Source organism: Hemitrygon akajei, chromosome 2 (assembly GCF_048418815.1).
Source record: "Hemitrygon akajei chromosome 2, sHemAka1.3, whole genome shotgun sequence".
Taxonomy (NCBI): Eukaryota; Metazoa; Chordata; class Chondrichthyes; order Myliobatiformes; family Dasyatidae; genus Hemitrygon; species Hemitrygon akajei.
In genome coordinates this window covers 168438094-168465138 of record NC_133125.1, presented here as the reverse complement: position 1 = coordinate 168465138, position 27045 = coordinate 168438094, and the positions used below count along the sequence as shown (strand labels likewise).

Sequence of the window (27045 nt, the reverse complement as noted above, 5' to 3'; positions counted from 1 at the left end):
TGAAAATGATGACTTGGAGGCTGTAATCTTTGGCGGCATTGTATGAAGGCAGTCAATTATCCGCACTTGGTGTCTGTACTGATTTTGTTCATTTATGGTCAAAAGAACATGATGTGTTCCTTGGTCAATAAATATTAGGAACTAGCATACCGTTTTACAGTACTGTCATAGTATTGGTCCCGGTCTAATTTGTTCTGTATTTCATCTAAATACATAACTTGCTGCTCAGTTTGTCTTTTTTATACCTACATAACTATTTTCATGAAACTTCAGCTAATTGGGACAGAAATTTAATTGGACCAAAATGTACTGGTCCTGGTGTGTCCCAATTAACTAGAATCTACACTATACATCTCTCTCTCTCTCTCTCTCTCTCTCACACACACACACACACACACACACACACACACACACACACACACACACACACACACACACACACACACACACACACACACACACACACACACACGTGTGCATTCAGTTCTGGTCACCTCACTACAGGAAGGATGTGGATACTATAGAAAGAGTGAAGAAGAGATTTGAAAGGATGTTTCCTGGATTGGAGAGTGTGACTTATGAGAATAGGTTGAGTGAATTTGGCCTTTTCTCTGTGGAGCGTTGAAGGATGAGAGGTGACCTGACGGAGGTGTATAAGATGATGAGGGGCCTTGACCGTGTGGATAGCCAGAGGCTTTTTCCCAGGGCTGAAATAACTAACATGAGGGAGCACAATTTTAAGATGCTTGGAAGTAGGCACAAGGGGGACGTCAGAGGGAAGTTTTTCACACAGAGAGTGGTGGATGCATGGAATGCACTGCCAATGATATAATAGGGTCTTATAAGAGACTCTTAGATAGGTACATAGAGCTTAGAAAAGTAGAGGGCTATGCAGTAGGGAAGTTCTAGGCAGTTTCTAGAGAAGGTTACATGGTCCATACAACATTGAGGGCCAAAGGACCTGTAATAGAAACATAGCAACATAAAAAACATACAGCACAATACAGGCCCTTCAGTCCACAAAGCTGTGCCGAACATGTCCTTACCTTAGAAATTATCTAGGGTTACCCATAACTCTACTTTTCTAAGCTCCATGTACCTGTCAAGGAATCTCTTAAAAGATCCTATTGTATCCATCTCCACCACCGTTGCCAGCAGCCCAATTCACGCACTCACCACTCTCTGTGTAAAAAACTTATCTCTGACATCTCCTCTGTACCTACTTCCCAATCCAGGCAACATCCTTGTAAATCTCCTCTGCACCCTTTCTATGGTTTCCACATCCCTACGGTAGCGAGGCTACCAGAACTGAGCACAGTACTGCAAGTGGGGCTGACCAGGGTCCTATATAGCTGTAACATTACCTCTCAGCTCTTAAACTCAATCCCACGATTGATGAAGGCCAATGCACCATATGCTTTCTTAGCCACAGAGTCAACCTGCGCAGCAGCTTTGAGTGTCCTATGGACTTAGACCCCAAGATCCCTCTGATCCTCCACACTGCCAAGAGTCTAACCATTAATACTATATTCTGCCATCATATTTGACCTACCAAAATGAACCACCTCACATTTTTCTGGGTTGAACTCCATCTGCCACTTCTCAGCCTTGTTTTGCATCCTATTGATGTCCCGTTGTAACCTCTGACAGCCCTCCACACTATCCACAACACCCCTAATCTTTGTGTCATCAGCAAATTTACTAACCCATCCCTTCACATTCTCATCCAAGTCATTTATAAAAATCAAGAAGAGTAGGGGTCCCAGAACAGATCCCTGAGGCACTCCACTGGTCTCCGACCTTCATGCAGAATATGACCTGTCTATAACCACAAACACGAGGAAATCTGCAGATGCTGGAAATTCAAACAACACACACAAAATGCTGGTGGAACACAGCAGGCCAGGCAGCATCTATAGGGAGAAGCGCTGTCGACGTTTCGGGCTGAGACCCTTCGTCAGGACTAACCGAAAGGAAAGATAGTAAGAGATTTGAAAGTAGTGGGGGGACGGGGAAAATGGGAAATGATAGGAGAAGACCGGAGGGGGTGGGATGAAGCTAAGAGCTGGAAAGGTGATTGGCAAAAGTGATACAGAGCTGGAGAAGGGAAAGGATCGTGGGATGGGAGGCCTCAGGACAAAGAAAGGTGGGGTGGGGGAGCACCAGAGGGAGATGGAGAACAGGCAAACAACTAAATATGTCAGGGATGGGGTAAGAAGGGGAGGAGGGGCATTAACAGAAGTTAGAGAAGTCAATGTTCATGCCGTCAGGTTGGAGGCTACCCGGCCGGTATATAAGGTGTTGTTCCTCCATCCTGAGTTTGGATTCATTTTGACAATAGAGGAGGCCATGGATAGACATATCAGAATGGGAATGGGACGTGGAATTAAAATGTGTGGCCACTGGGAGATTCTGCTTTCTCTGGCGGACCGAGCGTAGGTGTTCAGCGAAACGGTCTCCCAGTCTGCGTCGGGTCTCACCAATATATAAAAGGCCACACCAGGAACACCGGACACAGTATACCACACCAGCCGACTCACAGGTGAAGTGCTTCCCCCCCCCCCCCCTTTCTTTCTCCTGAGGCCTCCCGTCCCATGATCCTTTCCCTTCTCCAGCTCTGTATCACTTTTGCCAATCACCTTTCCAGCTCTTAGCTTCATCCCACCCCCTCCGGTCTTCTCCTATCATTTTGAATTTTAGATCAGTGAGTCTTACCTCAGTGGTGGTTAAATTGATGGAGAAGATCCTGAGAGGCAGGATTTATGAATTAAAATCTCCCACCACGACAACCCTCTTATTGTTACATCTTTCTAGAATCTGTCTACTTTCTGCTCTCCTCGATGTCCCTGTTACTACTGGGTGGTCTATAAAAACACCGAGTAGAGTTATTGACTCCTTCCTGTTCCTAACTTCCACCCACCGAGACTTTGTAGACAATTCCTCCATGCCTTCCTCCCTTTCTGTAGCCGCGACACTATCTCTGATCAACAGAGCCTCGCCCCCACCTCCTTTGCCTATGTCCCTGTCCTTTCTGAAACATCTAAAACCTGGCACTCAAAGAAACCATTCCTGCCCCTGAGCCATCCAAGTCTCTGTAATTGCCACAACATCATAGCTCCAAGTACTGATCCACGTTCTAAGCTCATCCGCTTTGTTCATAATACCCCTTGCATTAAAATAGGCATCTCAAACCATCGGTCAGAATGTGTCCCTACTCTATCACCTGCCTATCCTCCCTCCTGCAATGTCTCCAACCACCTCTTCCTCCGTCTCTTCAGCTCGGTTCCCACCCCCCAACAATTCTAGTTTAAACTCTCCCCATTAGCCTTAGTAAACCTCCCCGCCAGGATATTTGTCACTCCTGCCCCAAAAGAGGTCCCAATGATCCAGAAATCTGAATCCCTGCCCCTGCTCCAATCTCTCAGTCTCACATTTATCCTCCACCTTATTCTACTCCTATTCTCACTGTCACGTGGCACAGGCAGTAATCCTGAGATTACCATCTTTGTGGTGCTGCTTCTCAACTTCTGTAGATTTCTATGTTCTATGTTCTGTATATGTGTGTTTGTTATAAAATCAGTACCCAAGCTGTCAGGCTGACCAACACCCAATTAACCAGAATCTACCCGAAAAGGTATATTTCTTCAATTGTACATTTTGTCTCCTCTTGCCTTTCTGTTGTTTGTCAGTCTTTATTATGTATAGTATTTCATAAATTCAATTGAATTTCTTTAATTTCTTGTATTACCTGCAATAAAATTAATCTCAAGGTAGTATACGATGACATTTACATACTTTCCTAATAAATTTGCTTTGACTTTATCCGTCTTTATGATGTCTCATGCCTCTGTATCACACTTGTGAAATATTCTCGCACTGTTCAAATGAAAGTCGACAGTGAGGCATGCTCTGTCCCGCCCTTCATCCTTTAACGTTTACTTCAGCAAAGGAATTTCAAAATCACCTCTAAATCTCCCCTGCGCTTAAGTGAATAAATGTTACCTCAGAGATTAAAATGTCAGGCACAAGAGTCATGAATTCCGGTGCATTCTTGGTATGCTCCGTAGACAATCTACTTTCACTTGCGATTCCTGGAAACGAATCAGTGGAGTGTGGATGAACAGATGGGGTCTCAAACATTAAGCCCATAGTCATAACCCACCACTCCACTCCCTCCTGGCTCCATTTGGTATGTATTGCTTGGTAATTGGAAGCAGCCACTGGGGATTTCAGCATACCACCCTCCCTCCACAAGTGGAGATAAGGCACTGCTGATCAGTTAACGAAGCTTGTTAATATATTGGAGGCTTGTGATGTGATAGAGGTCAGCCAACACTATTGACAACTGTATCACGGCTCTCTTATCGATAGAGAGGACAGAAAACCATGAGGTATAGGTGCAGAATTAGGCCATTCGGCAATTGAGTCTCTTCTGGGATTCAATCACGGCTGATTTATTTTCCCTTTCAGCTCCTTCCCCTGCCTTCCCTCCATAACTTTTGCCACCCTTACTAATCAGGAATCCATCAACGTCTGCTTTAAATATCCAACTGCCTAATCTAGACAGCAGTCAGTTGCAATAAATTCTGCAGAATCACCAACCTCTGGCTAAGGAAATTCCTCTTCATTTCTGTTTTAAAGGGACATCCTTCTATTCTGAGACTGTGCCCTCTGGTCTTAAAATCTCTCACTATTGGAAATATCCTCTCTATATCCACTCTGTCTAGGCCTTTCTATTTTCCTGGTTCCCTCATTCTTCTCAGCTCCAGTAAGTATGGGCCTAGAGCCTTCAAAGTCTCCTCAAATGTTAATCCTTTCATTCCCGGTCTCATTCTCCTAAACCTCCTCTGGATCTTCTCCAACGCCAGCACATACATCTTTTCCTAGATATGGGGCTAAAACTACTCACAATGTTCTGAATGTGGTCAGACCAATGGCTTATAAATCCTCAGCACTACATCCTTAATTTCATATTTTAGTTCTTCTGAAATGAATGCTAGCATTGCATTTGCCTTCCTTACTCAAACTCTAAGTTAATTTTTAGGGATTCCTGTACTTGGATTCCCAAGGCTCTTTGCACCTCCAGTTTCTGAGCTCCCCCATCATTTAGAAAATAGTCTAGCAAAATGAATGATCAAACCCTTCCCTGCACTGCATTCCGTTTGCAATTTTGTTGCCCATTCTCCCAGTTTGTCCGAGTCCTTCCTCAGATTCCCTGCTGCCATTTGCGGTGCTGGGAAGCTGGGTGGCTGTGAATAACACAGACAAGAGACAGAGAGGTGAGGAACAAATGTGCCGATGATTACATCGACACAGCATGCCCTCTCACATTACGTTCAGTACGTGACACACTGGGAAGCTGGGCCACAACCCATAGGGGTCAAAGTGTACATGAATACATAACACACGCTCTCCAATTATGTTTATGCCATGCACAAACTGTGCCACAAAGCTATCAACCTAATCATTAACATATAACATGAAATATGAACACCGACCCCTGTGGGACACTGCTAGTCACTGGCAGAACCACTAGCCACCAGTCACTAGTCACTTTGGTCTTCATTCTTCAGGAAGATGTCAAAGTCAAAGTTGAGTTTATTGTAACAGCATTGCAGGCACACAGAACACAAGATCCATAAGAAAAACGGCAATTAAATATAAAATATTCACAATTCTTAATGGAAAGACACAATTAGAATAAAAAAGAAATGAAGTCCGTTTTAGTGTAAGGTGGTCAGGGTGGTCTTAGTGTTGACAACGGAGGTGGTGACTGGGATCACACAGGCTGGTTCAAGAACTGCTGCTACCCTTGGGCAGGTGGTCCAGAAGCCTGAAGCCTCACTCCATCAGGTTCAAGAACAGCTCTTCCCTTCAACCACTTTGCTCTTGAACCAACTGACAAAGGAGTCAGAGTAGTAAGTAGTAACTCGACAAAGCTTCAGTGAGTACAGGCGGAATTTAGTTTAGCTCATTCCTTATTTCTTATTCAACTCTAGAGAGAATGGGAGGGGAATGTCTACAGAGTCAGTGTTCTATTCTGGGTGTCAGATGTGGGGTTTCTAGGAGACTCCCAGCCTCCCCTGCACCAGGTGCATCGAGATGCAGCTCCTTAAGGATCGTGTTAGAGAACTGGAGCTGCAGCTTGATGACCATCGGCTTGTTAGGGAAAGTAAAACAGTGCTAGACAGGAGGTAGTCACCCCAAGGCTAACAGGAGACAGATAAATGGGTGACTACTTGGAGATGGAAGGGAGAACATCAGATAGTGGAGAGCACCCCTGTGGCTGTCCCCTTCAATAATAAGTACTCCATTTTGAGTGCTGTTGGGTGGTGGGGGGGTGGAACTGTCTGGGGGAAGCAACAGCAGCCAAGCCTCTGGCACTGAGGCTCAGAAAGGTAGGGAAATGAAGTGGATGGCAGCAGTTATAGGGGACTCTATAGTCAGGGGGACAGATAGGCAATTCTGCGCACACGAAAAGGAAACACGGATGGTAATTTGCCTCCCAGGTGCCAGCGTCCGAGATGTTTCTGGACGCATCCACAATATCCCAAAAAGGGAGGGTGAGCAAACAGAAATTGATGCCAACAACATAGAATGGTAAAGGGAGGAGGTCCTGAGAAGAGGTACAGGGAGTTAGTAAGGAAGCTGAGAAGCAAGACCTCAAATCTTGGGATTGCTGCTTGTGCCATGCAACAGTCAGGATAGGAATAGAATGAGGTCAGGAATTGGTTAGGGTATCAAAGGATATGACGAGAAGGCAGGTTTATGGGGTTGAGTGGGATCTGGGATCAGCCATGATGGAATAGCAGAGCTGACACGATGGGCTGAATGGCCTAATTCTGCTCCTATGTCGTATGATCTTATGGTCTTATCCCTAATCACTACATTGTGATGACTTTGATCTACTTTGCACTAAAATAGACTTGGTCGTTTTTATTTTAACACAATCGTCTTTTTTCTGATGAAGATCATCTATAATTGATGCTTCATTTCTCCTCAATGGCAGCTTTATTATGTACACCTGTCACTGGCTTGTTAATGCAAATATCTTAATCAGCCAATCATGTGGCAGCAACTCAATGCATAAAATAATGAAGACACGGTCAAGAGGTTCAGTTGCTGTTCAGACCAAATATCAGAATGGGGGAAGAAATGTGATCTCAGTGACTTTGACCGTGGAATGATTGTTGGTGCCAGACGGGGTGGCTTGAGTATCTCAGAAACAGCTGATCTCCTGGGACTTTTCACGCTCAACAGTCTCTAGAGTTTACTGACAATGGTGTTAGAAACAAAAAAAAATATCCAGGGAGTGGCAGTTCTGTAGGCAAAAGCGTATCGTTAATAGGAGAAATCAGAGGAGAATGGCCAGAGTGGTTCAATCTGACAAGAAGGTGACAGTAACTCAAATAGCCACGTTACAACAGTGGTGTGCAGAAGAGCATCTCTGAACGTACAACACATTGACCTTGAAGCGGGTGAGCTACAGCAGCCAAAGAGCACAAACATACGCTCAGTGGCCACTTTATGAGGCTCCTAGTAAAGCAGCCACTGAGTATATATAGTATTTATTTAGTTTTGTAACTTACTGTAATTTTATCTCTTGGCACTGTACTGCTACTGCAAAACAAAAAATTCATGTCATATTAAGATTTAAGTCGGTCACTTAATAAATTTGACATTATTCACACCAGAGGAAGATGCTTGGTCTTGTCCTTTAGGTGTGGTACATCAGGAGATATTTCAATATCCTGTCTTACTTCAATACTCACACATCAAGCACCTTGGATAAACGTAATCCGTATTTAAACAGTACTTGGTAAACGTGACTTCATCCAAAAATATTTCAAGGGATACAAGCAGTTTATTCCTTATGCTGATTTCATCGATTGTCATCACAGAAAGAATTTCTGTTCTCTGTTACTTAGAAATTACATGTTGCGAATTATTAAAGATATAAATTCTTGTTTGGCTTCTGCCTGTTGCTGGTACAGTATATGCTGGTTCCACCTCAAGCTACAGGGAGCTCTCAAATGGTTGCTGTCTTGGGCTGTAGCCTGATGCCATTGGCAAGACTGGCATGGCAGAGAGAAGACCACCCTAATTATAAACTAGAGTTATCCACTCAGCCTCTCAAGCCTGCTCTGCCACTTAGTAATCCTATGGTAATGTTAAGTGCATTTCCCCTATCCTCAAGATTCAACATGCAGAGAAATGCATCATTTGCATTAACACCAACACACCCCAGGCCTGCTTTGACCTCTGGACTTCCTATCTGACCCTTGTGCCTCAATCCACGGTAATTTAGCCTCCACTTGTTTTTTAAACGAGAATCTATCGGACTCTATCGATAGATCTATCGAACTTGAGAATTATACAGGCTCTGCCTTTGTACTGAGGCCTTCCAAGGTCTCTTCAGATTTCAGATTTATTTATTTATCATGTGTTTGTTAAAATTCACTGTTTACACTTACAACCAATGCAACCTAAGGATGTGCTGTGGGCCACATAATCTTGTGCCAACATAGCATGCCCACAGTGTTCAGCCGAACAGTGCAAGCAACAAAGACACAACCCCACTAACACTACAACAATACCAAAACAATGATACCCCAGAGCAGCCCGCCTCTGCGCCTCCAGCCACCAGTGGACTTAAAGAACCACAGGTGTCAGACCTCTGACTTCCCCAGTGAACTTGTAGACATCAGGGCTCCAACTGCCAGACACAACAACCCAGGGCTTCGACCTTCGAACCTCAAACTCTGGTCTCACAAAATTTGGTCTTTAACCTGGAGGCTTCAGTCTTCGCTATCAACCCCAGAACTGGCAGGTGATGGGATCCTGAACTCCAGACCTCAAAATCTGGACTTGCAAGCACTTCCAACCCCAGACTCACTGACCTGGGAGGTGTGGGGTAAAACACTGGCTGTCGACAATCAGAGAGTATTTCTGCTCATCTCAATCTTAAATAGGCAGCTCCTTTGCTTTTAAACAGTGGCCCCTAGTTCTAGCTTCTCTATGCTTCGGGTAAGCTGCCAACACTAGCAAGGACCTCTCCCACTCCATTCATTCACTGCCCTTCCCTCTCCCACAGGGCAGAGGAAACCTTGGCCTGGGAACACATACTGTCAGGTTCAAAGGCAGCTTCTGACCCCTGTTATCAGACCTCTTGCCTTGTAAAATCAGTCAGTGACACCATGGGCACTGGCCTCTTAAACATCCAGGACTTCTTGAAGGAGGAGTACTTCAGAAAGGCAGAGTCCATCATTAAGGACCCCCACCACCCAGGACATGCCCTCTTCTCAGGAAGGAAGAACAGAAGCCCAAAGGAACATCTTCCTCCTCTCTGCCATCTGATTTCCGAATGGACATTAAACCCATGAATGTTACCTCACTACTTTCTTAGTTCCTATTTTTTGCACTACTTATTTAATATGTATATATATTTACTTTAATTCAATTATTTTTCTGTCCATTATCATGCATTGCATTGTACTGCTGCCGTTAAGTTAACAAATTTCACATATGCCGGAGACGTTAAACCTAATTTACGATTCTGATTCATCTGCTGAAAGATGAACTTTTGATCTCCCAGCCTACTTTGCACTTTATCTGCCTACCTGCGTCACACTCGCTCTGTAAACTGTATTCTCCATTCCGCTTCCTTTTCACCACCTCATTTGAGGGATAACCAAGGGAGGGCGATAAAATTACGGGAAGTCATAGATAGGGCAGATAGATAGTGTTTTTCCTGAGGTAGAGTAGTTTAAAACTAGAGGGCACAGTTTTAAGTTGAAGGTGGAGAAGTTTAAATGGTTAAACTATTCAGGCAGAGGATAGTGATTCCATGCAACAAGCTGCCGGAGGAGGTGGTGGAGGCAGATACAATCATAATGGGGATGGCATGGTAGTACAACGCTTTACAGTGCCAAGTGACTGGGGTTCAATTCCCGCCTCTGTCTGTGAACATGAGTTTCCTCTGGATGCTCCGGTTTTTTCCCACATTCCTAAGATGTAATAGATGGCAAGAGTTAGTAAGTAATAGGCATGTTATTTTGGCATGGTAACAACTGCAGGCTGCCCCCTCACACGCCATTAGACTATGCCGATCATTAATTCAAATGACGCATTTCACAGTCGGCCTTGATGACTATGTGACAAATAAAGCTAATCTTTAAGCTTCTGCAGGTTCCATTTCAGATTCAGATTGAGATTTGTTTATCAGATGAGCATTGGAACTTACAGCGAAATGAGTCATTAACAACCAACACACCCAAGGATGTGCTGGGGGAAGCCTACAGGTGTCACTGCACATTCTGGCGTCACATAGCATGTCCACAATGCTCAGCAGACACAACAAGCAACAATGACAAAAGAAACCCCACTCCTCCCTCCCTCCCATCCACCCATGCACATACACAACCCTCTATCCCCAGCAGGTGTTTTGACAGATGCCCGATTAGGAGAGGGATTTGGGCTTAATTCAGGCAAATGGAATTGGTGTAGATAGGAATCACAGTTAACATGCATGAGGTGTGCTGAAAGGATCTGATTCTCTGCTGTAAGTCTCAATGACTGTATAAATAACACCAGTGCACATTTAATAGAATTGTGTAACCCTGCAAACCAGGGCAACTGGTCCTGCCTCCTCTATTTTATTTTATTTTGAGATACTTAAGAATATAATAACATAAAAAATAGGAGCAAGAGTCAGCCATCTGGCCCTTCAAGCCTGCTCCTCCATTCAATAAGATCATGGCTGATCTGACCATGGACTCATCTCCACCTACCTGCCTTTTCCCCGTAACTCTTAATTCCTCGACTATGCAAAAATCTATCCAACATTATCTTAAATATGTTTACTGATGTAGCCTCCATTGAGCAGAGGATTCCACAGATTCACCAATCTCTGGGAAAAACAGTTCCTTCACATCTCCATCCTAAATCTATTCCCCCACATCTTGAGGGATATGTCCCCTAGTTCTTGTCTCACCTACCAGTGGAAACAACTTATCTTATCTATCCCTTTCATAATTTTATATGTTTCTATTAGATCTCCTCTCATTCTTCTGAATTCCAGCGAGTACAGTCCGAAGCGACACAATCTCTCCTCATGGTCTAACCCCCTCATCTCTGGAATCAACCTGGTGTACCTCTTCTGCACCGCCTCCAAAGCCAATATATCCTTCCTCAAGTAAGGAACCAGAACTGCACTCAGTGCTCTAGTGCATAAACAGGCCCTTCCAGCCCTACGAGCCCACACTCCCACATGACCAATTAACCCACTAGCCTGTACATCTTTTGGAAGCTGAAGGAAACTGGAATATCCAGAGGAAACCCACGTGGTCTCAGGGAGAATATATAAGCTCCTTACAGTCAGTGGTGGGAATTGATGTTGCATGGAGCGACTGAGCAGAGCCCAAGGGCAGGACACAGGCACAGAGGTTGAGTTGGGGGATGCAGGCACAGACGTGAACGTTGAACAGCAAACCGGAGGAACCTTTACATAGAGCTCTGATATGGAGACCTGACATGGAGATGGGGTTTTCATGGAATATCTTGAAACTAGAGCTGAACTTAGAACAAACGGTTCTAAGCAGTCGAGAAATGAAGTTATCACATGGGAATGGACCAACAAACTAGCAACCTGTGAGCGTGATGCCATTGTATTTATTTCAGTCTCTGATGAAAACCAGGTGCACTGCAATTGAGTAAACTAGCAGCAAATGGAGATCTAATGAGTGAAATTAGGGCATAATCAGGGAGAAAGAAGCGTTAAAGGGGAACAGCTAACCAGAACCATGGCAATTGAACCCTGGTCACTGATAGCGTCACGCTATCTGCCCCATCCATCTGATTTATCAGTGAAGAGAGACTGCTTTAAACAAACTGCAATGGTCATTTGGCAACTGTAAATGCAATAATATATTCCTCACTGTTTTTCTTTACTATTTCAACTTTGGGCTTTCCTGTCATTCTTTCTTTGGGATTTTTCTTCTGTTTCATGGATGGCTGTGGAGAGTAAGAATTTCAGGTTTTATACTGTATACATTCTCTGATATTAAATGGAACCATTGAATCATTGAGACATTGGGCACATATGACATGCAAAGCTGAAAGCTTCTCAGGGTATTTCAGCAAAAGTGCAGAAGAAGACAAAGTGTGTGTGTGTGTGTGTGTGTGTGTGTGTGTAAATAAATAAATAAATGAGAAAGAAAGAATGTTAATTTTGAAGCCCTTGAAAATGAGTGTGAGGGTGTTCCTGATCCTGCTGGTGTGAGACTAAAGGTTCCTGTAACTTCGAAATACAAGAGGTCCTGAAGGTGCTGGGTATCCAGAGTAACATGAGCAAAATCCTGGAGGCACTCACCAGGCCAGGCAGCATCTAGGGACAGGAATAAAGAGTCGGCATGTGGGGCCGGGGCCCTTCCCAATGGCTGCAGCAGGAAGAGAGCACGGCCTGGATGGCAGGGTTCTTTGATGATGGATGAAGGAGGCCGATTTGTGGCGGCAGCACTGCTTGCAAATGCAGAATGTTGAGGTTGTGGAGCTGCTGCCTTACAGTTCCAGTGCCCCGGCTTTGATCCGGACCCTGGTGTTGTTGGTCTGGAGACCTCTAATCAAATTTGTCCTACGATTCCTTGATGGTTAAACTGAACTTGCTGTGTTGTCGCAGGTGTGTTCAACTTTTGATCTTGTTTGTCTGGTTCGGAACCCAGTTTATTGCCACTGACATACTGCCTGTTGGGGTATTTGTTGCGTTGTGGCAGCAGTACAGTACAAGACACAGAAATGCCTATAAATCGCCTCTGCTCACCTCACCTCAGTTCCGGGGAATCGAACAGTTCTGCTCCAGCAACAGCCAAGCATTGGTTCATTCCCCGCTCTGGGGCCCAAGCCCTGCCGCCTCGATTCCACCCCTACACGCCACACCGCAACCGTCCTGCACCCGTGAGACTTCAGTTCACGCCGCAAAAATGTCAGGTCCTTCAGGCAGTTCGAAAGCTCAGCTAAGAAAGGGAAGTTACAGGCTATTGATTGTGGTGATCGGATCCGAAAAAAAGTGTGATTAATACAGTAATTTATAGTGCTGTTTGCTGCCAGCAAGTCATCACTGTACTTCACCTATCCATGGGTTCAGGGACTATTCAGAAATCTGATGGGAAAGGGGAAGAATCTGTTCCTAAAATGCTCATAACAGTGACTGTGCCGACATCACTATCTGGAAGCAAAATAGATCTTCTGGTGGTTGGCAATTAGGTCATTATTGTCATATATTACAAGACACTGAGAAACTCTTGTCTGCTTCCATCCAGACAGATCATTTCATTCATAAGGACGCAGAGGTAGTAGAAAAGGAGAACAGCAGAATGCACAATATAGTGTTGCCCTTTACGGGGAAAGAGCAGTACAGCGGGGTAAACAAACTGCAAGGGCCACAATGAGGTAGATCAAGCGAGCAAGAGAACTGTGATCATAGAAGAGATCCGTTCAAGGGTCTCTGTTACAGTGGGGCAGAAGCTGACCTGGAGCTCAACCATGTACATATAAATGTATTTATTTATTTATTTGTCTCTTTGTTTGTTTGATTGATAATTCACTCACTCACTTTGAGATACAGCCTTCCGGACTGACGAGCCACGCCACCCAGCATCCCACGAGCTTAACACGAGCCGATCAATTAACCGGTACGTCTTTGGGTTTGGGAGGAAACCAGGGCACCCGGAGGAAACCCGCACGATCATGGGGAGAAACGTTCAAGTTCCTTACAGACCGCGTCGGGAACTGGCGTCGCGCTAACCGCTACCCAAACATGCCGGTACTTTTGTATCTTTTGCCCAATGGGCGAGGGGAGAAGGGGCAATGACAGGGCTGGGAAGGTTGTTGGCCACCTTCCTGAGGCAGTGGGAAGAGTCGATGGAATCAATGGAGGGGAGTTAGTTTGCGTGATGGACTGGGCTGTGTCCATAACCCTCTGCAATTTCTTGCGCTCTTTGGCAGAGCAGCTGCCTGCCGAGCTGTTTTGCTTGCATCTCCTGCACAGTTTCCTATTTTGCAGACAACTCGCTAAGTGAATTGCAGCAGTTTAGAAGACTCTGAACAATTTAGTTAACACCGAGCAAGACATTCTCTTCGCTTCAGAAATCCTTCAGTTCGTTCGTAATTTCCAGTTGATCACGTTTCCTAATTAGGTCCCGGCCCGTGACTCCAGAAGATTACACGCCACCCAGATTACACACACAAAATGCTGGAGGAATTCAGCAGGTCATGCTGGAGGAATTAAGACTCGACGTTTCGGGCCGAGACCCCTCAGAGTCATCGGAGTTTCGGCCCCGATCGAAAGGTCGAATGCTTTTTCCTCTCCATAAATGCTGCCTGATCTGCTGAGCTCCTCCAGCATTTCGTGTGTTACTCTGGATCCCAGCATCTGTGGAATCTCTTGTGTTGATTGTCACATTTTGCTGTATTTTAAACATTTCTCGTGTGGGAATGGAGTTCCACTGGAACTAAAGCCAGGCGATACTGCTAAAAATGGATTTACAAGTAACGCCTGCTCTGGCGCCTCTTCCTCTGCTCATATTTCATCATCCCAATTCCAAAACTAACTGTAGCAGGAATTAAAGTATAACATGTCTCAACAAGTTGATCTACTGCAGAAGATGTTGTGTAATACTTCACGCCTGCTTGCCCGCGCGGTATGCTGCGGGGTTGTCTTAATAATTTTCCCTGGAAAAGAAGAGGAGTTTTCTTTTTCCTTCTGGCGTTGTTCCAGTGTCTCCTGATATTGAAAGATTTTGGGGATTTTCCTTCACTTTGATTGATAGTTAAGTTACCCACCCATGCCCGACCCACGCATCAAATCATAGGCAGGCTCTGGTGGCGCAAGTCACTGTGACGTGGGCAGTTTGGAAGCGAGGGGCGGGGACAGAAGCAGGCTTTAAAAGCGCGGCGAGCATGCTAGGCATTCATTCACTGCTAGAACAAGATCCGCGCAATGTACACTACAGCCGAGATGAACCAACTTGCTATTCCACAACCATGCAGCACGGGCTTCGCTGGCCGAAAGCCTACACTGCCCCAAGTCTTCACTTTCGAGCCAATCAGGCAAAACAAGAGACTCAATAGACGCAAGAAACGGTTTATTAAAGTTCTCTATCCAGCTCGCCAGGTAAAAATCTGTTAATGTTGTTCAAGCTTGCTTTAAGTTTTGGCAATCTTCAGTTATAACAAACTTGTTTTTTTTATCGTGTTATTAAACTCCCTTGCTTCTTTTCCTGTAGGTTCGGAGAACTGTTCCTAGCGAGAAGGACATGGCCAAGAGGTTGCTTCTGCTGTTGTTGTCCGTTGTCTTCATTCAAATCTACACTGCCACTGAAAACGACTCGAACGACGCTGCTCCGGAGTTAACAGGTGTCCATGAAGCTCCCGCCACGTCTGCTGGTGAACCTCCGGCTTCTCCTCAGCTGGCCATTTCGGTCGTCGTGTCCCCGGAAGCTGAATCTAACTGCAGCCGGCCTCATCTCGGCGAAGTCGCTGTCACAAGAATTGTCTTGGCTTGCAGGATGTGAATGAGAATGGGTGCAGCATAAGTGCCCTGTACTCGAGGCAGGGTTATTGACTGCAGCAAATGGATGCAGATATCCATTCTGGGACACAATGTTCGTGACTGTGGCGGGTCTCCACAGCTATCTGGTTCTGGGCCGTATCAGTGCCCTAAGACTCATAACTTATTCTGTGCTGGTTACCTCAATACTGATGAACGAAAGTGTAATTGTGCTGTTTATTTGTGAGAGAGGCGTATTTATGTTTTTAAATTAATATTTAATGGTAATTTAATAATAATTAATTAATACTGAGCATGGAGGACTTGTTTTAGAAGTATCTCCCTTTTATCTTATTACATTTAGCACTGTTTTTAAAACATCTCACCTTAACGGTGGGATAAAAAAAAACTCACTTTACAATGAAGTCTAGGTTTGTTAATGGTTCAGCCATCGGGTGAACTGGCCGTTCCATTTTGATGCTGGTATGTTCTGTGAACAATATTGAAATAAAACAAATATGCAAAACTATTTCAGTTACCAATTTGCAATACTTAACTCCTCATGGTTTAGCTCTGACAAAAGATATCAATGATTCTGAAAGAGGGAATTGAAGTAGTATTACTACAGTTAGTTAAGACATGAGACGGGGTGGGGTGGGGTGGGGTGGGGAGGGGGCAGAAATGCTAGGCTATAAGGAGCCTTTACAATTACTATCAATATCATACATGCCTAGCATATAAATGCGATGAATATTTGCTTATTTCAGCACCTCAGTGTGATGAACAAATTGCATACTTAATATGCAAATATGATGCATAGCAAGCTAAAGAAAACAGCGTTAATGCAAGCTGACGGAATGAAACACAGGCAATTCTGTAGACGCTGGAAATCCAAAGTAACACATATGAGATGCTGGAGGAACTCAATAGGTCAGGCAGCATCTAAAGAGCTGATCTTTCAGGTCTCTTGGCTCGAAACATCAGCTCTTTAGACCATAACACATAGAAGCAGAATCAGGGCTTTTGGCCCTTTGAGTCTATTCTGCCATTCCATCATGGCTGATTTAATATCCCTCTCAACGGCATTCTCCTGCCTGCTCCCTGTAACCTTTGACGCAGGTACAAATCAAGAACCTATCAACCCCTGCCTTAAATATACCCAATGACTTGGCCTGTACGGCTGTCTGTGGCAATAAATTCCAAAGATTCACCAGCCTCAGGCTTAAGGAATTTTCCCTCATCTCTGAAATAAATGGACATCACTCAGTTCTGTGGCTGTGCCCTCTGGTCCTACACCCATCACTACAGGAACCATCCTCTCTATATCCAATATTTGATAGGTTTCAATGAGATCCCCTCTCATTCTAAACTCCAGCAAGCATAGTCTCTGTGTCATCAAATGCTCCTCATGTTAAACCTTTCATTCCTGAGATTCTCAGGGGCCTCCTCTGGATCGGCTCCAATACCAGCATATTGTTCCTTAGATAAGGAATCCAAAACTGCTCACAACTTGTATTGTGAGCAGTTTTGGGCTGCTTATCTGAGAAACAATATGCTGGTATTGGAGCGGATCCAGAGGAGGCCCCTGAGAAGTGTGGTCTGACCAATGCCTTCTAAATCCTCAGCATGACATCTCAGCTTATATACAAAAGTACCTTTGTAATAAATGCTAAATAAATTTCCCTTCCTTATCACCAACTCAACCTGTAAGTTAACCTTAAGGGAACCTTGCACGAGAACTCCCAAGTCCCTTTGCACCTCCGATTTTTGAATTTTACATGCCTTTATTCCTTCTGCCAAAGTCCATAACCATGCACTTTCCTACACTATAGTCCATCTGCCATTTCCTTGCCCATTCCCTCAATCTGTCCGATTCCTTCTGCAGTACCCTGCTTCCTCAACACTAACTGCCACTCCACCTATCTTCATATTGTCCGCAAGCTTGGCCACTAAGTTATCAACTTCATCCAAATCATTGACATATAACATGAAAAGAAACAATCCTGACACCTGTGGCACTCCGGCAGCCAACCAGAAAAGGTCGTCTATATTCTCATTCTGCCTCCCGGCAATCAACTGATCTTCTATCCATGCGAGCACCTTTCCTGTAATAACATAGACCCTTACTTTGTTAAGCAGCCTCAGGTGTGGCACCTTGTCAAAGACCTTCTGAAAATCCAAATAAAAAATATCCACTGACTCCTCTTTGTCTAACCTGCTTGTTATTTCCCAAAGAATTCCAACAGATTTGTCAAGCAAGGTTTCCCCTTTAGAAAACCAGGCTGAATTTGGCCTATTTTTTCATGTGCCTCCAAGTACCCCAAAACATCATCCTTAGCAATACATTCAAACATTGTTCCAGCCACTGAAGTCAGGCTATAATTCTGTTTCTTCTGTCCCACTCTCATCTTAAAGAATGGAGTGACATTTGCAATTTTCCAATCCATAGGAACCATTTCAGAATCTACACAAAATGCTGAGGGAACTCAACGGGTTAGGCAGCATCTATGGAAAAAAGTACAGTCGACATTTTGGCCCGAAATGTCCCAGCATTTTGTGTGTGTTGCTCGGATTTCCAGCATCTGCAGATTTCCACTTGGTCATTTCAGAATTCTAGTTATTCTTGAAAGATCATTACTAATGACTCCGCAATCTCTTCATCTACCTCTTTCAGAACCTTGGGGAGGGGGGAAGAATATTCCAGGGTATACCATCTTGTAAGTGTGACTTATCCATTTCAGCTTCCCAAGTGAACTCTGCCCCATCAGAGGCTTGTTGCTCTCCTCTGTAGGTAGTACTACAGGAGGCACTACCTCACAAAGGCATCATCTGTCATTAAAAATCCCCAATATATGGGACATGCCATCTCCTTGCAGCTGCCATCAGGAGGTATAGAAGCCTGAAGCTGCACACCATCAATTTTGAGAACAAGTACTTCTCTTCAGAAGGGAGTGGTGAACCGTGCTCGCCGAGACAAAAACACATAAGCTCTCTAAAACCCATGTATAAAGACAGAGATCTTCATGTGTAGGGGACCCAATCATGCTATCAAACAACTGCCTGTGCACTCCCCACATTCCCCAATCGATCTGATACTGTACTCTGCGCATATTACAAGAATCTCAACTATGACTTTGAATTTTCTTTCCTTAATGATCCTCCACATCTGTAACTGAATCTGCAAAACTGAAATACCAGTCATGCTGGATTGGACCAGGGTCTAAACCCAAAATGATGATAATTCCATTCCCGCCACGTTATGGAACCTGCCAAATTTTCTAGATATACCACCTCCAGAATCAGATTCAGATTCATCTTTACTAGGAAATTATGTAATTGATTAGAGTTGATGTCATTTAAATCTATTCTTATCAAAGTTCAAAGTAAGTTCAAAGTAGATTTATTATCAAAGTACATATGTAGTACTGTAAAGTACCTTGAGATTCATTTTCTTGTAGGCAGTTATGGGAAAAAAATAAAATCAAATTTACAAAAAGTCATACATGAACAGACAAAGACTGACAAAAAAGGCAATGTGGAAAGGAAGACAAACTGTGCAAATATAGAAAAGAAATACTGAGAACATGAGTTGTGAAGAATCCCTGAAAGTGAGTTTGCAGGTCATAGACACAGTTCGGTGTACTGGCTGTTGAAGTTATCCACACTGGTCAGGAGCCTGATGGTTATAGGTAATAAAACTAGTTGCTGAACTTGGTGGCGTGGGACCCAAGGCTCCTATCATCTCATCATAGCAACACACAGAAAATGCTGGAGAAGCTCAGCAGGTCAGGCAGCATCTAAGGAAAAGAATACAGAGTCAGCTTTTCGGGCCAAGACCCTTCATCAGGGCTGAAGAAGAGTTTTGGCCCAAAACATCGACTGTTTAATCTCTTCCATAGATGCTGCCTGACCTGCTGAGTTCCTCCAGCATTTTGTGTGTGTTGCTTTGAATTTCCAGCAGCTGCAGAGTTACTTGTATACATATATATGTCATGTATATCTCAGCTCCTAACTTCTGGAAATGAACTATGCTTTTCTTTCCAAATAGTTATTGCGTGGGTGGGTTTAATTCATTTCAAATCGCCTTGTCAGGTCAAGTGGAGTTTATTGTTATTGTGCACTAGTGCAGTGGCATACGGGTACAATGGAAAACTCATAACTTTTCCCAGACAGCTCTGGCTTAGCAAACAGACTTTCAAGCCCCCTGGTCAGGAAGGGGAGAATTGCCTAGTGTCAAGGCCAATAGAGTCAGAACAGAAAGAGGTCCTTCAGTCCACTGAGTCCATACCAACCATCTCACAGTCAGGAAATGTAAAGAGTCTTGACCTAAAAGCTGCACAGTACAGATGATTTAGCGGTGAACAATAACTTTAATAATTAGTCATGAGGGGACGATGGAACAAGAGAGAACAGAAACTAGACACAACAGGCAACAAGATGAGCTTTGGGCAGGGAAAATGAATGCAAGGAGCAACCAGTTAAGGCCAGCTGGTTTGATGAGAACTGGGGTTAAATAGGCTGTAGATGACGAGTCTGGGATGAGCAACAGGTGAATCCTGGTGACTGGGCAGAAACAGGGAGGTGCCTGCAGGAGCAGGGTGGAGAGCATTTTGACAAGCTGCATCACTGTCTGGTATGGAGGGGCTACTGCATAGGACCGAAAGAAGCTCCAGAAGGTTGTAAATCTAGTCAGCTCCAACTTGGGTACTAGCCTACAAAGTACCCAGGACACCTTCAGGGATTGACGTCTCAGAAAGTTGCGTTCATCATTAAGGACCTCCAGCATCCAGGGCATGCTTTGTTTTCACTGTTACCATCAGGGAGGAGGTACAGAAGCCTGAAGGCACACACTCAACAATTCAGGAAAAGCTTCTTCCCCTTTGTCATCCGATTCCTAAATGGACATTGAACCCTTGGACACTATCTCACTTTTTTAAAATATACAGTATTTCTGTTTTTGCACATTTTTAATCTATTCAATATACATATACTGTAATTGGTTTACTTATTTATTTATTTTTCTCTTCTTTATTATGCGTTGCATTGAACTGCTGCTGCTAAGTTAACAAATTTCACGTTACATGCTGGTGATAATAAACCTGATTCTGATTCTGGGAGGTGTCAGTGGGATCAGGCCTCACACTGCTAAAATGTACAGTACAGATCTATTAAAATAAAAATAAACTTTGCACCATCTTGAAAGGTTCTTTCCCCAGGCAGTTAATTTGATCAATCACTCTAGAGAGTCCTCTGGCACTTCCCTCTATCTGTTACTCCATCACGGCACTGTAAACACTTCAAACCATTTTCATAATGCTGTTTACATCGTAAATACATGCTGGTATTTATGTATTTATACACATTTTATCCCATATTATTTCATAACGAATTTCACAACCCATGCCAGTGATATTAAACCTGATTCTGATTCTAAATTTACTTTTATATGATTCTTTATTTTTTAACTTTGCTGGATGTTGCTGTTTTCTGTTTCATGTCACACACCGACCAACAGACCACAGCAAATTCCCGTAGATGGTGATAAAGATAATCCTTATTCCCCCTTGATCCTTCTACTGATCCCATTTTATTTTACCCGGATCATCATCAAGTTGCCCCACATTCTAACATGCACCTATGTTCAGAGGGTCAACGTACACTGGGTAATTGCTGGAGGAACTTAGCAGGCAGCATCTGTGGAAAAGAGTAAACAGTCAATGTTTCAGGCCGAGACCCTTCATCAGGGCTGAGAAAGAGCCTCAGTCTGAAATGTCCACAGTATACTCTCTTCCATAGATGCTGCCTGGCCTGCTGAGTTCCTCCAGCATTTTGTGTGTGTTGCTTTGAATTTCCAGCAGCTGCAGATTTTCTTGTATACGTTATTTATAGCCTTATCTCACAAAATAATCAGCTCCTACCTTCTGGAAACAAATTATGTTTTTCTTTCCAAATAATTATTGCGTGGGTGGGTTTAATTCATTTCAAGTTACCTTGTCAGGTCAAGTGGAGTTTATTGTCAATGTGCACTAGTACATTGGCTTACAAGTACAATGGAAAAATCTCTCTTCCTTGCACATAACTTTTTCCAGACAGATCTGGCTTATCAAACAGACTTGCAAGCTTCCTGGCCAGGAAGGGGAGAAGTCCCTCGTGCCAACGTCAGTAGAATCATAAGGCATAGAAACAGGCCCTTCAGCCCACTGAGTCCATACCAACAATCAAACAACCATTTTCACAGTGTAGGGTTACATCAGGAAATGTAGAGGAGGCTTGACTTAAAAGCTGGGCAATACAGATGATTAGGCAAGGCAAGGCAACTTCATTTGTAGAGCACTTTTCAAGCACAAGGTAGTTCAAAGTGCTTTACATAGAACAAGACAAAAATTAAACATCAAATTTCAGACAATATAAAGAAAGTAAGATCACACAAAAAGTAGATATGATGAATAGATGAGAAAAGGAAGAGAAGTTACAGTGCAGGAGGTTCTAACTTAAAGCTATAGTGAAAGCCTCAATTTAAAAGAGCTTAGAGTTGGGTCAGACTTCATATCCTCTGGGAGGTTATTCCAAATATGTGAAGCATAGTAACTAAAAGCTGCTACACAACGTTTTGACCCTGGGGACTGTAAGCAGACCCGTCCCAGATGACCTGAGAGCTTGGGAAGCTTCATAATGCAACAAGAGATCGGAGATTTATTTTGGCCCTGGTCCATTCAGTGCTTTACAAACAAGTAGTAACAGTGTAAAGTCAATCCTCTGAAGGACAGGAAGCTTGTGCAGGGATCTGAGAATTGGAGTGAAGTTTTATACTTTCTTTGCCTTAGTGAGGACTCTAGCAGTGGCGTTCTGAATGAGCTGCAGCAGTCTGAGGGAATTTCTACAGAGACCTGTGAAAATACCATTGCAGTAGTCAAGACTGTAAAAATAAATGCATCAACAAGTTTTTCTAGACCTTGCTGAGTCATAAGCCCTTTAACTTTTGCTAAACTTTTAAGATGGTAGTAGGCTGACTTTGCTGTTGTCTTAATGATGCGGTTAAAATTTAAGCCTGAGTCTATCACAACACCAAGGTTTCTGGCTTGGTTTGTGTTCTGTACCGACAGGGATTCTAAGTGAGCACTGACTTTTAATTGTTATTTTTTGGCACCAAAAACAATTATTTCAGTTTTCCCTTTGTTTAACTGGAAGAGATTCTGGCTCACCCAATCAGTGATTTGTTCAGTAAAGCTTTTTAGTGATTGTGTGGTACCATAGTCAATTGATGACACGTTATATATCTCTGAGTGTCATCTGCATAATTAAGGTAAGAAATTTTTTTGCTTACCATGATTTGAGTTAGAGGGAGCATGTTTGTGCTAAACAGGAGAGGCCCTAGTATGGACCCATGAGGCACTTCGTATAACACACACAAAATGCTGTTGGAACGCAGCAGGCCAGGCAGCATCTATAGGGATGAAGGGTCTCGGCCTGAAAAGTCGACAGTGCTTCTCCCTATAGATGCTGCCTGGCCTACTGCGTTCCACCAGTATTTTGTGTGTGTTGCTTGAATTTCCAGCATCTGCAGATTTCCTTGTGTTTGCTTTTTAAAGGCTCTTTGTATGTCAGTTTGTCCTGTCAGATATGCAGCTACCAATTGAAACAAAATAGTCCCCGTCCCATAAATAACGATTTAAACCACTTTAGGACTGCACCAGAAAGTCCCGCTCAGTTTTCTAGTCTGTCCAGTAATATGCCATGGTCAACTGTGACAAAAGCAGCATTAAGATCCAGTAAAACCAAAACTGAAATTTTACCATCATCATGGTTTAAATGGATGTCATTTAAAACCTTGACCAGAGCAGTTTCAGTGCTGTGGTGTTGTCGAAATCCAGAATGGAAAGCATCCATACAGTTGCCTAATGCCAAAAACCTATCAGGTTGCTGATGAACAACCTTTCTACTTAAACATGGTACGTTTGATCTATATCAAACGTGTGGTTATAATGTATATAATAACCTGTGGTTATTAATTACTGAGGCATCCAGACTGTACTTTTTTTAAAAGAGGCTTAATAACTGCAGATGTCAGGGCTTTTGGGAAGCTGCCAGATAGAAGAGAAGAGTTGACTATTTGCAGAATGTTAGCAGTGAGCAATAACTTTAATTACACAGGACAACAAAGATTTTACTTCCTGAATACCTTTAGGTGTATCTTATGAATTTTGGGCTACTGATCATTAAAATCACCATGAAATTTCCCTATCACACATCATTTTTTGAAATCACTTATGTTTATTATTTCAATTCATAATTCAAGTCAATTAAAATGTTGTCTACAATGTAAGCTGGAAAGTTTCTTATCTTGTCCAGGCATGCTTAGGCGGTGCAGCTGCTACATGGCAGGACAGGTTTTAGTAATAATTATTGGGTTCAGGACTGTAAGGATGGAATTTGCTATCATCAGGCACAAACATTTCTATGAAGGATTTTGATATTTAAGACAGATGCTTCCCAGAATAATAATGCCAAGTATAAGGAAAACATTTTTGTTGGTCCGCAAATCAAATAGGTCATCAATGAAAGGCAATTTGAAGCATTTCTAGTGGGACCAGAGAAAATCACAAGGAAGGCATTCAAGGAAATTGTTGAAATCTTTCTCAGCATCTACAGAGCACCAAACTACATGCTTCAAGCATATAAAACCATGAAATGCAGTATGTCACTAAAGATTCATTTTCTGCATTCCCATTTAGACTTCTTCCCTGCAAATCTTGGTGGTGTTAGTGATGACCATGGTGAAAGGTTTCACCAGGACTTGCAGTCATGGAGAAAAGATACCAGGGCCACTGGAATCCATCAATGCTGGTGAATTATTGTTGGACATTTATGCGAGAAGCCTCAGACACTGAGTACAAATGAAAATCATTAACAACATATTTTTAATTTAGTTGAACTATTGCAAAGCATCAGCACCATTAAACACATTATATTCAATAAAAGTTAATTTGTTATTTCTCCAAATTCTTACATGATACAAGTAGTCTGAAATTATATTTGTGTTCATCTTCAAGCAGTCTATCATAAACAAAAAAACCAGTACTGAGGAAGCAACACTTTTGAAAAGATTTGTTGTCCAGTGATAAGTTACGAGGGCCACAAAACAAGAGAGAACAGAAACTAAACACAACAGGCAACAAGATGAGCTGTGGGCAGGGAAAATGAATGCTAGGAGCAACCGGTTGAGGCCAGCTGGTTTGATGAGAACGGGGGTAGGTGACAAGTCTGGAATGAGCGACAGGTGAATCCCAATGGCTGGGTGGAGACGGGGAGGTGACTGCATGTGCAGGGTGGGAGGTGTCAGCGGGATCAGGCCTGACACTGCTATACAATATAGATCTATTACAATAAAATTAAACTTCATGCCATCTTGAAAGGTTCTTCCCCCAGGCAGTTAATTTGACCAATAGTCCTCTGCCTATCTAGTGCTCCATCACTGCACTGCACTGTAAACACTTCAAACCATTTTTATACTGCTGTTTACATTGTAAATACATGTTGGTATTTATGTATTTTTGCACATTTTATTTCATATTCATAACAAACTTCATGACATATGATGGTGATATTAAACCTGATTCTGAATTTACTTTTATATGATTCTTTATTCTTTAACCATTGCTGGATGTTGCTGTTTTCTGTTTCATGTCACACGCTGACCAACAGACCACAGCAAATTCCTAATTTGCATAAATGTAGATGATGAATAAAGATGATCCTTAATCCTCCTTGATCCTTCTACTGATCTGATTTGATTTTATCCGGATCATCATCAAGTTGCCCCACATTCTAACATGCACCCACATAGAGAGGGTCAACGGTTACTGGGGAATTAACATACTTTTCTGTTGCAAGAAGAAACCAGAGCACGTGGGAGAAGAGCAGGTGTTCCAGGAGAATGTGGAAGCTCACATAGACAGCAGACAAGGTCAGGAGTGTATCAGAACACTTGGTGCCAATATCTATCCTGCAGACACCAACTAATCACTTGTACAGCGGCATAGAGGAGACCACACCAGGAGTTGAATTTATTGTCATCTGCAGCATCACGGGCACATTTCCTCCGACAGGTGTGTATCTCTGTGCACAAAACTGCAATAACCCAATACCAATAAAATGAATAGAATGTGCTTGGCAAAGACAGGGTGCAATGAAGACTCACTGGACCTGTTCCAGGAATGATAGAGTCACTATACAAGGAGGGAATGAGTAGACTGGACTGATATCTCTGGACAACAACAACCTTGCTTCCTGAATACTTTTGGGTGTATCTTACAGATTGTGGGCTGCCAATCATGAAAATCACCATAACATTTCCCTATCACACACCTTTTTCCTTTGAATCACCTATATTTGTTATTTCAATTCATAATTCAAGTCAGAATAACTAATTCAGGATGATATTTTTGTTGTTCCACAAATCAAACAATCAATGACACGCAATTCAAACAACCTCTGGAGGGACGGGAGAAAAGCACATGGAAGGCATTCAAGGATATTGTTGAAAATTTTCTTGGCAACTAAGTGCAGCTAATTACACGCAGCTGGTTGACAACACGCTTCAAGCATACAAAACCATAAAGTGCAACATGTCACTAAAGATTTAGTTTCTGTATTCCCATTTAGACTTCTTCCCGGCAAATCTTGGCGCTGTCAGTGACAAGCATGGTGAAGGTTTCACTAGGACATTGAGGTCATGCAGAAAGAGTATCAGAGCAACTGGAATCCAGCAATACTGGCTAACTATTGCTAGGCACTTAGCGAGAAGTACAAATGAACGTCATTAACTAAACACTTTTAGCTTAGTTGAACTACTGCAAAGTGTCAGCACTGTTATGCAATTAAATGCATTATATTCAATAGAAGTTAATTCCATGATTCACCAAATTCCCGTGTGATGCAAGTAGTCTGAAATCCTATTTGCATTCGGCTTCAAGCTGTCTATCATAAGCAGAAAAACTTCTGAGGAAGCAATGTTTTTGAAAAAAATTGTTGTCCAGTGTATTCTTGTATAGTTTATAAGAATGAGAAGCTTACAAAACTCTTACCCAAGGACTCATCTTCAACAAGCTGGAGGATGAGCCCCCTGGATGAAGACTTCAGTTCTCAGAATACAGCTTTGGTCATTTAGTGCTAACATGAGAAGATGAGGGTGGTGTGTTATTGGAATTGTCCATGCCATATGGCTGTACATTTATCAATGTAACATAGAACACATTCTATACTGATGCATAACAGCTTGGTATGGCAGCTGCTCTGCCCGTGACCACGAGAAACTGCAGAGTCGTGGACACAGACAGCACATCACAGAAACCAGCCTCCCCTCCATGGACTGTGTCAGCACTTCTCACTGCCTCAGTAAAGCAGCAGCGTAATCAAAGGCACCATCCACCCCGGGCATTCTCGCTTCCCCCCTCTCCCATCAGGCAGAAGATGCAACAGCCTGAAAGCATGCAGCACCAGGC

General features: G+C 43.2%; 1 protein-coding gene across 1 annotated transcript; it reads left to right on the top strand.

Annotated features, from left to right (window-relative positions):
* The first annotated feature begins 14957 nt into the window (after window positions 1-14957).
* LOC140737974 (radiation-inducible immediate-early gene IEX-1-like) lies at window positions 14958-16073 on the top strand. Its single transcript, XM_073064882.1, has 2 exons — window positions 14958-15169; window positions 15282-16073. Exons 1-2 carry the CDS (start codon window positions 14996-14998, stop codon window positions 15567-15569), a joined length of 462 nt encoding a protein of 153 aa, XP_072920983.1. The 5' UTR covers window positions 14958-14995; the 3' UTR covers window positions 15570-16073.
* Window positions 16074-27045: the final 10972 nt, after the last annotated feature.